The sequence below is a fragment of the Muscardinus avellanarius genome, assembly GCF_963383645.1.
Source record: "Muscardinus avellanarius genome assembly, chromosome: 16".
Lineage (NCBI taxonomy): Eukaryota > Metazoa > Chordata > Mammalia > Rodentia > Gliridae > Muscardinus > Muscardinus avellanarius.
The window spans coordinates 2,006,690-2,020,189 of record NC_137802.1 but is presented as its reverse complement, the minus strand read 5'-3'; the positions used below and the strand labels follow the sequence as shown (position 1 = coordinate 2,020,189).

At 60.3% G+C, this 13,500-nt stretch overlaps 1 protein-coding gene across 1 annotated transcript; it reads right to left on the bottom strand.

Annotated features, from left to right (window-relative positions):
• Window positions 1–5,475: 5,475 nt before the first annotated feature.
• On the bottom strand, window positions 5,476–11,432 carry PLPP2 (phospholipid phosphatase 2; the record flags this gene model as incomplete). Its single annotated transcript, XM_080714187.1, has 6 exons — window positions 5,476–5,625; window positions 5,711–5,887; window positions 6,542–6,599; window positions 8,475–8,752; window positions 8,869–9,020; window positions 11,381–11,432. The coding sequence occupies 6 exons, from the start codon at window positions 11,430–11,432 to the stop codon at window positions 5,476–5,478; spliced, it is 867 nt and encodes a 288-aa protein (XP_080570313.1).
• Window positions 11,433–13,500: the final 2,068 nt, after the last annotated feature.

The following is a 13,500-nucleotide window of genomic DNA, read 5'->3' as shown; positions in this document are numbered from 1 at the left end:
CTATTTTTTATTTTTTATTCTCTATTTGGAAACAGGGTCTCACTGAGTTGCAAAGGGTCTCACTAAGTAGCTGAGGCTGGCTTCGAACTATGACCCTCCTGACTCAGCCTCCCAAATGCTGGGATGACGAGTGTGCGCCGCCACGCCAGGCTTCTCCTCTTGGGGGCCGAGGCCGGAACCTAGCTCCGGGCTCTCAGGACCTCCCGCCCAGCCCAGGGCCGGGGGCTCGGAGCACCGTCTCCGCCACGTTTGGGGGCGCCAGGGCCTGGCCTGTGGGAGGCTCGGGGTCCGCTGCGGAGTGCTCCCTATCCCGCCTCCTCCTCATCTTTCCCTGGTCCCTGGAGAAATACGGGGTGGGCGGGTGGCCTCGAGGGGACACGAAGGGACGGAGGGTCTGTCGGTCCAGGGGCCTGGTCTCAGCCAGCCACTGTCGTCACGTCGTGGCCACAGCCTGCGCGGCTCTCCAAAAGCCCCTGCCCGTCGCAGCGCCCTCTTGGTGGCGGCTGGAAGCGCCGGCGGCCCCACGTAGCCCGGGCTCCCGCCGAAGGTCAGCGGACGGCTCCACCCCCAAACCTGGAGTGGGCGGGGCCGCCACAGGACACGCCCACAGCCCCGCCCACAGCGCGCTCAGCGCTCTTCCAGCCGGGTTCCCGAGAGCCAGGCCCCTGCACACGCCCGCCCCAGACACCTGACTCCGCCCCGCCCTTCCTCTGGCCCCGCCCACCAGTAAGCTCCACCCACCCGCGCAGGAGAGCGGAGTGGCCCTCTGCCCGCCACCTACGGGGCTCCAAGACTCCCTTCTGCCTCAAAGCCACCCAGAAGACCCCCACTCCAGCCGCGCCCACACTTCGTCCTGCTCCTCTGGCTCCGCCTCCAGCCCCAGGCCCCGCCCACAAGGCGAAACAACATATCCGCGTTCGCCACGTCCAGGGTAGCCGCGTGCCCCCTAGTGTTCGGGGCTCGCAACTACTAAGGTTGCGATCCGTGAAGGCCCTTTTGAAAATAAGCCAGTATCCGCCCGGTATCTGTATGCTTCTGGCCACAAAATAAGGTCAGGAAAGCAGGCCCCTGGCATACACGTCAGCAAAAAATCTGTAAACTGGGCGTGGGGCGCACGCCTGGCACCCCAGCACTCGGGAGGCTGAGACCGTAGGATCACGGTTCGAGGCCAGCCTCAGCTACTTAGCGAGGCCCTCTGCAACTCAGTGAGACCCGGTTTCAAAATAAAGAATAAAAAATAGGGCAGGGGCTGTAGCTTGGAGGTCGAATGCCCCTGGGCTCCATCCCCGGACCGAATCGCCACGAGCTGGCCAAGATGTACCAGCGCCACCCACTGGGGCCCCCAGGCGAGCTCACCCTCTGCCTGCAGACTTCGCCCTGCACCCCAGCACCGACGTGCACAAGCCAGCCTCCGCAGGGCCGGCGGCTTCCGTGAACTCCTCGACCTAAAGGCTTCAAAGCCCCCGCCCCCCAGGTTGAGACGCACCAAAATAAATGTTTTTTTTTTTGGTGGTACTGAGGATGGAACCCAGGGGCATTCAACCTCCCAGCTATACCCCCAGCCCTATTTATCATTCATTTTGAAAGCGTCTAAGCTGAGGGTAGCGGGGAACTTGGGATCCTTCCTGTCTCGGCCTCCCAAGTACTGGGATTACAAGTGTGCATCCTATCACCTGGCCCCAGCACTATTTTTCTTTTTTTTTTGGTACTGAGGATGGAACCCAGGGGCATTTGACCTCCGACCTACACCCCCTGCCCAATTTTTTATTCTTTCTTTAGTGGTACTGGGGTTCCTGGAAGCCCTTCTACCTCCGGGCTACACTCCCAGACCTATTTTTACTTTTTTTTTTTAATTTGGAAACAGGGTCTCCTAAACCAGCGCGCGGCTGGCTTCGAACCTGCGCGATCCTCCTGTCTCTGCCTCCCAAGCGCGGGGATTGCAAGCGTGCGCCACCACGCCCGGCTTTATTCTTTATTTTGAAACAGGGTCTCACTGAGTTGCAGAGGGCCTAAGTAGCCGAGGCTGTCCTCGAACCGTGATCCTATGGTCTCAGCCTTCCAAATGCTGGGATAACAAGCGTGCGCCGCCACACCCGGCTCTATTTTTTTTTACTCTTTATTTTGAAATGAGTTGTAAAGGGCCTCACTAAGTAACTGAGGCTGGCCGCAAAACTGTGATTCCCCTTTCTCAGCCTCCCAAGTACTGGGATTACAGGTGTTTGCCATGAGGCCTTTCTTTTCTATTTCTTTCTTTTTTTTTTTTTTTTTCAGTACTGGGGGTGGAACCCAGGGGCATTCTACCTCCAAGCCTCACCCCAACCCCTATTTTTTAATTTATTTATTTTGGTGGTACTGGGGTTGGAACCCAGGGGACTTCTACCTCTGGACTACACTCCCAGACCTATTTTATATTTTATTCTATTTGGAAACAGGGTCTCGCTAAGTTGCTGAGAGCCTCACTAAGTAGCTGAGATTGGCTTCAAACCTGTGTGACCCTCCTGTCTCAGGCGCCTAAGCGGGGATTGCAAGCGTGCGCCACCACGCCCGGCTTTTTATTCTTTATTTTGTAACAGGGTCTCACTGAGTTGCAGAGGGCCTAAGTAGCCGAGGCTGTCCTCTTAACTCAGCCTCCAAAATACTGGGATTAAGCCTGGGCTACCACGCCCAGCTGTTGTGTATTTTTGTGGTACTGAGGATGGAACCCAGGGGTATTCTATCTCCAAGCTACAACCCAGCCCTATTTTTTTTAGTTCATTTATTATTATTGTGTGTGTGTGTGTGTGTGTGTGTGTGTGTTGGACTGGGGGTGGAACGCAGGGGCTTTCTACCTCTGGACTACACTCCCAGACCTATTTTATATTTTATTTGGAAACAGGGTCTCACTAAGTTGCTGAGAGCCTCACTCAGTAGCTGAGGCTGGCTTCGAACCCGCGTGATCCTCCTGTCTCGGCCTCCCAAGCGCGGGGATTATAAGCGTGCGCCAATATGCTCAGCTTCCTTTTATTATTATTATTTTTTGCGGTACTGAGGATGGAACTCAGGGGCATTCTACCTCCGAGCTACACCCCCAGCCCTATTTTTAATTATTTTGAAACAGGGTCTCACTGAGTTGCAAAGGGCCTAAGGAGCTGAGGCCGTCTGCCAGCCGCGATCCTCCTGCCTCAGCCTCCCAAGCGCTGGGATGACATGCGTGCCCACCGCGCCCGGCTAGCTTTGATCATTTCTAACAGAAGGAAGGGGGCAGGGAGCCCTTGGCCCATGTGTGGCATGAAAATCCTTTCCTGACACCTAATTAGATTAGCACAAGCCAAATGCTTATTCTTGGCTGTGCAGCAGGCAGGAGGTATCTGCTCTGATCAGCTTAAGCTCACTGCCGTTTCCCAGGGAAGACCTACGCACAATTCTCTTTTATTTTTTGGTGGGGGTACTGGGGGTGGAACCCCAGGGACATCCTACCTTTGAGCTACACCCCCAGCCCTATTTTTTTTTAAGGGTCTGGGGATGGAACCCAGGGACATTTGACCTCCGAGCTACACCCCCAGTCCGATCTTTTATTCTTTATTTTGAAACCGGGTCCTGAGTTGCAGAGGGCCTCACTAAGTAGCTGAGGCTGTGTGCAAACCAGGATCCTTCTGTCTCGGCCTCCCGTGTACTGGGATGACAGGTGTGTGCCACCAGGCTTGGCCGAAATTATGGTTCTTGAGAAATAAGCAAAACGAAATAAACAGAAAGCCCCACCTGGGGTCATGTGGTGCCTTGCTCAAGTTTGACAGCCCCCTGCGGTGTCACAGCCCTGAGGACCAAGGACGGCCCTGCCACAGGCCCTGTTACGATGGAAACAAGAGCCCAGTGTCCTCTGGGCCCGGAGATGACAAAGGTCTGAGTCAGCCCGAGACCGCTGCACTGAGGTCATCTTCACACGGGTCCCCCTGCAGCCAGGACCGTCTCCCAGAGAAAGGAGCCGGGAGCCTGGCGCGGGGGCACATGCTTGGAATCCCAGCATTCGGGAGCCTGGGACAGGAGGATCGCGGTTCGCGGCCAGCCTCAGCGACTTAGTGAGGCCCTCTGCGACTCAGTGAGACCCTGTTTCCAAATAAAGAATAAAAATTAAAAAAAAAATAAGGCAGGGGTATAGCTCGGAGGTCAAATGTCCCTGGGTTCCACCCCTAGATCTGCAAATAAATATATAAATAAAATAAAAATAGGACTGGGACTGTAGCTCAGATCAGAAGTAGAATGCCACTGGGTTCCATCCCCAGTACTGCCAAAAAAAAAAGGAAAGAAAAGAAAATGGTTGCTGAGAGCCTAAGTAGCTGGGGTTGCCCGCAAACCTTAGTCCTCCTGTCTCCCAAGTACTGGGATTCCAAGCATGTGCCACCATGCCCAGCTGGCGATTCACTATTTTTTTTCGTGGTCCTGGGGTGGAACCAGGGGCTTTTCTACCTCCAGGCTACACTCCCAGACCTATTTTATACTTTATTTGGAAGCAGCGTCCCACTGAGTTGCCGAGAGCCTCACTGCGTAGCTGAGGCTGGCTTCTACCCTATGCGATCCTCCCGTCCCCGCCTCCCCAGCGCGGGGATGACAAGCGTGCGCCATGCCGGGCTTCGCGCTTGGCTCCCCACAGGACTGGCCTGGGAGAAGCATCCAGTGGATTGGCCCGAGGCTGGCCCTGGCCAGGGGAGAGGACGGGCGGCCGGCTGGGGCCAAGGAGAAAGGCCGCGCGTCCGGCCCAGCTTTGTGCACCCTTCTGCGCGGACGGACAACGCCTGGCCGACCTGCTCTTTGGCCACGAGTGTTTATTCAGTACTCCCCTTAACACCCGTTCCCATCAGTGTCTTCCTCGGGCTCGGGCGGCCCCCTCTGCTGCGTCGCGGAGACCCAGCTCCCTGGGCCTGGGGCGCCTCTGCGGCCCCCTGCCCGGCCCGAGACCACGGCACCCAGCACCGGGGCTCCTCCCTGGCCGGCGCGGGGCTCCCGGACCTGCGGGTCCAGCCGGGGCCGCCCCCCACCCGGGGCCAGGAGCCGGGCGCTCCCCACACATCTGCGGATGCGGGAAGGCGTCACTGCTGCAAAGGGATTGTTGGTTAAAAAGAGATTTACGGGACGCTCAGAATGTCGTGGGGTCGCTCAGGGATTCCAGCCCCAGAGAACGACCGCCCGCAGGCCTCGGCCAGAGGGCGGCTGGGGAGCTGCCCAGGGCTCTGCAGGCCAGAGCCGGGGTTCAGGTGACCCCACGACCCAGGGAGAATGGGGGGCACCACCCGAGTTGCCCCAGGCAGCAGAACAGGGGCTCCGGGCCCCGCTTTACTAGGAACCCGCCCCCAGCCCCGAGACACCAGGCCGAGCAGGTGCGGCCTGCACCCTGCGCTTGGCCCTCCCCGCAGAACCCCAAGAAACGAGGGGTCCTGGGGACGATGGGCCGGGCGGGCTGGCCCACGGGTGCCATGGGCTCTGCTCTGGGCGGGTCCCCGGTCAGGAGGAGGAGGCCGGGTAGTTGTAGTGGTTGGCCTGGGTCTCTCCAAGGGTCAGGGTCAGAGACAGGCTGGGTTTGCGCTCCAGCTCCTCCTCCTCCAGGCAGGGCGGCGGGGGCCGGGATTTGAAGAAGTCGGAGACATAGCGGACCTGGGGGCGAGGGACGAGGTCGGAGGTCGGGGGGTGGCCGCAAGGCCTGGACTCCCGGAGGCAGGCCTGGGGGCCCAGGACTCACCGTGAGGCCGGCCACCAGCGCCCCCTGCAGGAGGCCGGTCAGGACGTCGCTCCAGTGGTGCTTGTGGTCAGACACGCGGGTGTAGCCCACGTACAGGGCAAAGGCCACCAGGAAGAACTGGACTGTGGGGCGCAGCAGCCGGGCCCACTTCCAGCAGAGCCGGGCCTGCACGTACAGCTGGGGGTGGAGGGGGCGGCCCGTCAGCCCAGGGCAGGGACCCGCCCACGACCTGGGGTTTTTTTGGAGGGGGTGGCTGGGGATTTAACCCGGGGCATTCTACCTCTAAGCTACACCCCCCCCTTTTTATTGATTTTTAAATTCTCTCTCTCTCTTTTTTTTTTTTGCGGGTCTGGGATGGAACCCAGGGGCATTTGACCTCTGAGCTACACCTCCTGCCCTATTTCTTATTCTTTGAGTCAGGGTCTCACTAAGTTGCGGAGGGCCTCACTAAGCAGCTGAGGCTGGCCGCGAACCGCGATCTTCCAGGTCTCAGCCTCCCGAATGCTGGGATGACAAGCGTGCGCCACCACGCCCGGCTCTGGTTTTTAAATTCTGAAACAGGGTCTTATTAAATTGTAATCTAACCTGCGATCTTCCAGTCTCGGCCTCCGAAGTGCTGGGGTGACCGGTGTGCCCCACTGGCACCTGGCTTGGACAGGGCTTTAAGGCCAGGAGCGCAGCTCAGGGGACCTGGGGCCTGGGCTTATACGATCAAACCAGCCAGCCCCTCTGGAGGGGGCCGCCTCCACCCCAGCTCACGGCACAACTGGGGAAACTGAGGCCCAGGGAGGGGGGCAGGCCTGGCCAGGGAGAGGAGGGAGAGGAGCTCACCGCCAAGAACATCATGGTGTACATCCCGAAGGAGGAGTGTCCCGAGTAGAAGGACAACCTAGGAGGGAGCGGAGGCTGAGCAGGCTGCCCTCTAACCCGTCCAGGCCCCGCCATGCCCGACAGCCCAGCCCACAGGGAGCCACGCCCGCTCCAGGCGGGGCCGGCCTCCATCTCGCCTGACACCAGGCCCCCGGCAGCTGCTGCCTGGGGCCCAGGAGAGCAGGAAGGCCCGGCGCAGTCCCTGAGGGGACACTGGCTGCCCACAGGGCAAGGCGCTCTCTGGCTCCAGTAATTTAAGGAAATCTGGCCGGGCTCACAAGCCAGAGACTGTCATCCCAGCACTGGGGAGGCTGAGACAGGAGGATCGCAGGTTCAAGGACAGCCTCAGCAAGTAGCGAGACTCTCCTCAACCCAGTGAGACCCTGTTTCCAAATGAAGAATAAAAAATAAGAGCCGGGCGTGGCGGCACACACTTGTCATCCCAGCACTCGGGAGGCTGAGACAGGAGGATCCGGGTTCGCGGCCAGCCTCAGCTACTTAGTGAGACCCTCTGCAACTCAGTGAGACCCTGCTTCCAAATAAAGAATAAAATAGGGCTGGGAGTGTAGCTTGGAGGTAGAATGCCCCTGAGTTCAATCCCCAGGACCACAATAAGTAAATAAGTAAATAGATATAAAGAGTTGTGGGCGTAGCTCAAAGGTAGAAAGTTTAATCCTCACTACAAAAAAGAAAAGGGCTGGAGGGGGCAGAGGATTGTTGAAAGACCAGGGATGGCTTCAACTGCGTCCACAGAGGAACAGGGAGAGCCCGACAAGCCCGACACCGTGAGCCGCCCGGCGCTTGCAGGGGGCGTCCAGGAGAGGGAGCCGCAGAGAAGCAGCGCCCCAAGCTTACAGAAGGCGTTCATTCACACGGCCAGGAATCCAGAGAACTCCAAGCACTTTGGTAAACTCAAAGGGAGCCACAGACATGTAATACCCAGACCGGGATTAGGCATCGAGAACCTCCCCTTCTTTCTCTTTTTTCTTGCGGTCCTGGGAATTAAACCAAGGGAGGCTCTACCACCGACCTACACCCCCGGCTCGCCCCTTTTTTTTTTTTGGTGGTAGTGGCGATTGAACCCAGGGGTGTTCTAATTCCAGGCTACACCCTCAGCTCATTTTATTGATTTCTTTTTATTTTGAAACAGGAACTTAGATTGCTGAGGCACGTCTCAACCCCACGATACTCCTGTCTCAGCCTCCTAAGGACGGGGATTACAAGTGTACGCCACCACAAAGGCCTTTATTTTTATCCCTCCCGGCTTTTAATTAACTAATTAATTTATCATCGCCCTGGGGATGGAACCCAGGGGCATTCTACTGGAGCTACAGCCCCAGCCCTATTTTTTATTCTTTATTTTTGAAACAGGGTCTCGCTGAGTTGCAGAGGGCCTAAGTAGCTGAGGCTGTCCGCGAGCCACGATCCTCCGGTCTCAGCCTCCCAAGCACTGGAACTGCGCCACCTCGCCTGGCTTTTGTTTTTAATTTTGAAACAGGGTCTGGCTAAGTTGCTGAGCTTGGCCTTGAACCTGTGACCCCCCCCCTGCCTCAGCCTCCCAGTGCTGGTGTGGGAGCCCTCCTGGCTGGGGTGGATGACCCTTGCGGGGAGCAGGAGCGGGATCTCGGCGGGCCGATTCCTCACCGGGAGCTCACCGGGACGGCAAGGGGGGGCGCTGAGCGGAAGAGAAGCTGCCAGCCGGCCAAAAGCCCCGAGCCCATGGGCCACACTGTCCTCTGTCCGCTCCCGGATAAACAAAACCCGTGAAATTGCTGCCCACACCTCGGGAGCGGCGGGAGGGTGTCTGGGGGAGGGAAGCCCTCCCCTCCAGGGGTCTGCGGGGCCCAGGCCCCTCCTGGGCCCCTCCCCGCCCAGGGAGGCACACGGCACCCACCTGGCCTCCGTGACGTTGGCGGGGCTGCCCCGGCACACCCTCTCCACCTGCACGTACGCCGAGCAGTTGACCCGGCTCCAGTCCGGGTCGCAGACGGCCAGGAAGTTGGGACGCAGGCGGCCGATCATGTACTTGGCCAGGTCCGTCAGAGACTGGCTCACGGCTGCCCCGAACAGGAAGGTGCCCAGCACCTTGTAGACGGCCGCCACGTAGTTGTTGAAGTCGGAGCGGGAGTAGAGGCGGTCTGTGTACACCAGGTAGGCTTCTCCCGCGGACACCTGCGCGGGCCGCCGGGGGAGCTGACCGGGGGCTCCCCTGGACGGCGCGGGGACTTCCTGGCCGCCCGCCTCCCTCCCTGCATCCCCTCCGGGGCAGCCCCCGCCCCCAGCCTTACCAGGATGACGGTGGCCGTGATGATGACGCCGGCCATGAGCCCGTGCGTGATGGTGTCCGGGCGGTAGGGATACCGGATAGAGTCGTCGTTACAGTAGAAGCCGCGCTTGTACGGGGCGTTCACCACGGTCAGGATGGCGAAGGGCAGAGCGGCTGCAAAAGCCGGGGCAGGCGCCCTGCGTGGCTCTTCTCCGCAGACGTGCCCGGGACCCAGGCGCCGTCTGCCGCGGGCCTCTCCGCCAGCCTCCGTGCTCGGCCTCCCTCACGGCCTCCGGCTGCCCCACCCAGAGCCCGCACCGACCTCTTCCCACCTCTCCTCCGCTTCCTCCTGACTACCCGCCACCGCCACCGGGGGAATGTCCACGCCGCGTGTCCCCGTCCCTGAGAAGCTGGAGCTCTGAGCCACACGGGAGCGGGGTGTGTGTGTGTGTGTGTGTGTGTGTGTGTGTGGTGTGGTACTAGGAATGGAACCCAGGGGCATTTGACCATTTGACCTCCAAGAAACACCCCCAGGATATTTTTGATTCTTTATTTTGAAACAGAGTCTCACTGAGTTGCAGAGGGTCTCACTACGGAACTGAGGCTGTCCGCGAACCGCGATCCTCCTGTCTCAGCCTCCCCTGTCTCAGCCTCCCGAATGCTGGGAGGACAACCACGCCCGGCTCCTATTTATTACTTAAAAATGGGTCTAAGTTGCTGAGAGCCTCACCAAGTAGCTGACACTGGCGGCGAACCTGTGATCCTACCGTCTCAGCCTGTCAAGGGCTGGGATTACAAGGGTGTACCACCACGCCGGGCTTCCCAGCCATATATATCTTATTTATTTTTTGGTGCTGGAGATTGAACTCAGGGGCATTCTATCTCTGGGCTACACCCCCAGCCCTATTTTTATTTTGAAACAGGGTCTCACTAAGTTGCAAAGGGCCTCACTAAAGTAACTGAGGCTGTCTGTGAACCGCGATCCTCCAGTCTCAGCCTCCCCAATGCTGGGATTACAAGCGTGCACCACCACGCCCAGCTGCCAATTTTTATATTTTATCTAGAAACAGGGTCTCACTAGGTTGCTGAAAGCCTTGCTAAGTTGCTGAGGCTGGCTTCGAACCTGCGATCCTCCTGTCTCAGGCTCCCCAGTACTGGGATTACAAGCCTGTGCCACCATGCCAGCTCTTTTTATTTTTTATTTAATTGCTGGGTACACGGCAAAAATTATTATTATTATTTTTTTTGGTGCTAGGGATTGAGCCAAGGAACATTCTATCCCTGGGTTACACCCCCAGCCCTACGTATTTTGAAACAAGGTCTAAGTTACAGATAAACTCCCTAAGTTGCTAAGACTGTCCTCAAACCAGCGATTCTCCCGTCTCAGCCTCCCAAGCGCTGGGATTACAAATGTGCACCTCCACACACAGCTTATTGTTTTAATTTGAAGCAGTGCTTCACTAAGTTGCTGAGGGCTTAGCTAAACTGTAGAGGCTGCCCTTGAACTCGTGACCCTCCTGTCTCAGTCTCAAGTGCCACCATGCCCGCCTGGCTCTGAGATGTCTGTATTCAAGCCTTTCTCCTTCTTTCTTTACATTTTTCTTGGTACTAGGGATTGAATTTAGGAGCATTCTACCTCTGAGCTACACCCCCAGCCCTATTTTATTTTTATTTCTGAAACAGTATCTCGTTAAGTTGCAGAGTCTCACTGCTTGCTGAGCTGCGATCCTCCAATCCTTGGTCTCAGCCTCCCAAGTGCGGGGATTACAAGCCTGCGCCACCACACCTGGCTCTGCCTCTCTCCCGTCTAGGGCCCTGTGGGCTCAGGGTGCCAGGATGCTGGGTGAGTCACAGGGGATGGCGGTGCGCTGCCCCAGGGGCCGGGCCTACCGTGCCCTGGAGGGACGGCGCCCTTTGCCCCAGGGAAGGCAGGAAGGCAGCCTGGAGCGAGGGGTGCGGCTCCCGCGGGCTCTGAGCCGGGGCAGGGGTCAGGGCTTCCCTGCACATCCCCAAGGGCTGAACCCCAGAGGCCTTCCCTCCACATTGAGTGGAGGGGGTGGACGATGTGGGGGCTCAGCCTGCAGGCGGGGAGTCTCTGGGAGGGGGTGTCTCCTTTGCAAGTCGATTGGGGCCCAGTACAGTCCGGGCCACAGAAATCTTAGAGTAAACATCTCAGGCCTCTGAAATGGTACCCGAGTCCGGTGGAGATACCGGGGCGCCCCTGAGGGGCTCCCCAGGCCCTGGAGGGCGAGCTGGCCTCCCCGGTGACCCGAGCCGCCCGGCGGGGCTGGCTGCAGACCCGCCCCTCCCCACCCGTCCCGGGCCGCGCCCTTCCCCCACCCGCGCAAACCGGCCGGGCAGGTTCCCCCCCGCCCCCCCCCGGGGCGCCGTAGCCCGCGGCCGCGGTTCTCCCCTCGGGCGGGCGCCGGCGGCGGGGCGGCCCCACGCCGAGTCCGCGGACCCCCGCCCGCCCTCCCCGCCGCCCGCCGCGGGCCGGGGGCGTGTCCCCGAGCCCACCGCGTCCCGGCTCTTACCGACCAGCACGCACAGCACGTCGAGCAGCACGAAGACCCACCTCCGCTCCATGGCGCCCGCCGGGCGGCGCCCGCGACCCCCGCGCGTCCCTGCGCGTCCCGTCGCGTCCCGGGCCGGGGGTCACATGGCCGCGGAGCCGCCCGGCGCGGGAGGGCGGGACAGGGGCGGGGCCACGACGGGGCGGGGCGTGGGAGGACGGGAGGCGTGGCCAGGACGGGCGGGGCGTGGGAGGACGGGAGGCGTGGTTACGACGGGGCGGGGCGTGGGAGGACGGGAGGCGTGGCCAGGACGGGCGGGGCGTGGGAGGGTGGGAGGCGTGGCCAGGACGGGGCGGGGCGTGGAAGGACGGGAGGCGTGGCCACGATGGGAGGGCGTGGAAGGATGAGAAGAGTGGCCACGACGGGGAGGGGCGTGGCTGCACCGAAAGGGGCGTGGCGAGGAAGGAAAGGGCGTGGTGACAGCAGGAGGGCGTGACGTGCACGAAAGGGGCGCGGCTATGGGTGGGCGTGGCGTCGCGGGGCGTGGCGCGTATGTAAATGAGGCGGGCGTGGCCGCGGCGCTGGCCCCGCGCGGCGGCGGCGGGGTTCGCGAGCTGGGGTCCGGGCGGCCGGGCGCCCCCCGCGCAGGACGCGCCCTCCCGCCGCCCGGGCCGGGCGCTGGTCTGGGACACCCCACACCTGCGGAGCCAGGAAGCGCCTGCCGGGGCCCCCGGGCGCCCAGTCCAGAGGTGTGGGGACGCTGGAGCCCCGCCCGGGCAGGAGCAGGGTCCAGTTCCTCCGCTCCCGCTCTCCTGAGTGTGGGGCCGAGGCTGCCCTAAGCACCCTGAGATCGCGGGGGCACCGGCAGGTCGGGACGTGAGGGCGGCTCCCATGCCAGGGTCCCGAGGGGCTGGTGGCCCGTGTTCAGTGTCCCGGCACCCACGCGGGGTCCTTCGGGCCGGGGCTATCAGGGAGGCGTCGGGTGCTGCCTCCAGCGATGCCCGCCTTGACCTTATGCGACAAGTGCTCGGTCCTGCTGCCCCTCACTGCAAAGCCGAGCTCAGCAACCCTACCTCGGGAGCCCCACGATGGTGGGTGGGCTCAGGGCTTTTTTGTTTTGTTTTGCGGTACTGGGGATGGAACCCAGGGGCATTCTACCCCTGAGCTGCACCCCCAGCCCTATTTTTTATTTTTTTATTCTTTATTTGGAAACGGTCTCACTGAGTTGCAGAGGGCCTAAGAAGCTGAGGCTGTCCACGAACCGATCCTCCTGTCCCAGCCTCCCGAATGCAGAGGCTACAAGCGGGCTCCACCGTGGTGAGGGTCTGCAGGGGAGGAGGGCGCCGCCTGGCTCTGCTTCCTGCCTGGACAGACTCCCGGGCCGGGCAGCGGTCACCCGGAGGGCTCCCGGGAGTGAGGCCGGTGCCAGGCGAAGGCGCAGTGTGTGGGGGAGCGCAGCATGGCCGCCCCGTGGGGGCGAGGGAAGGTCCCAGAGATCAGGGCCAGGGACGTCCTGCTCCACGGCCGCTCAAGGGCTGCACCCCGTGATTTGCAGTCCAGGAAGAACTGTCCTTGCGTGGTCAGAGAGGCCCCACACACACACACACACACACACACACACACACACACACACACACACACACTCACTCACTCCAAATACCCTCTATGAGTCTGATCTTTGTTTCTGTCTTGGTATGGTGGATTGACTCTAGATCACTTTTTTTTTTTTTGGTGGTACTGGGGTTCCTGGAAGCCCTTCTACCTCTGGGCTACACTCCCAGATCTATTTTTTATATTTTTATTTGGAAACAGGGTCTCTTAAGCCAGCACAGCTGGCCTCGAACCTGCGCGATCCTCCTGTCTCCGCCTCCCAAGCGCGGGGATTACAAGCGTGCGCCACCACGCCCGGCTTTTTTTTTTTTTTTTTTTGCGGGATCTGGGATGGAACCCAAGGGCATTTGACCTCCGAGCTACACCCTTTGCCCTATTTTTTATTCTTTATTTTTGAAACAGGGTCTCACTGAGTTGCAGAGGGCCTAAGTAGCCGAGGCTGTCCGTGGACCGCGATCCTCCCGTCTCACCCTCCCGAGTGCTGGGATTGCAGTGTGCACCACCAGGCCCACTTGACTGAGAGCCCTTTA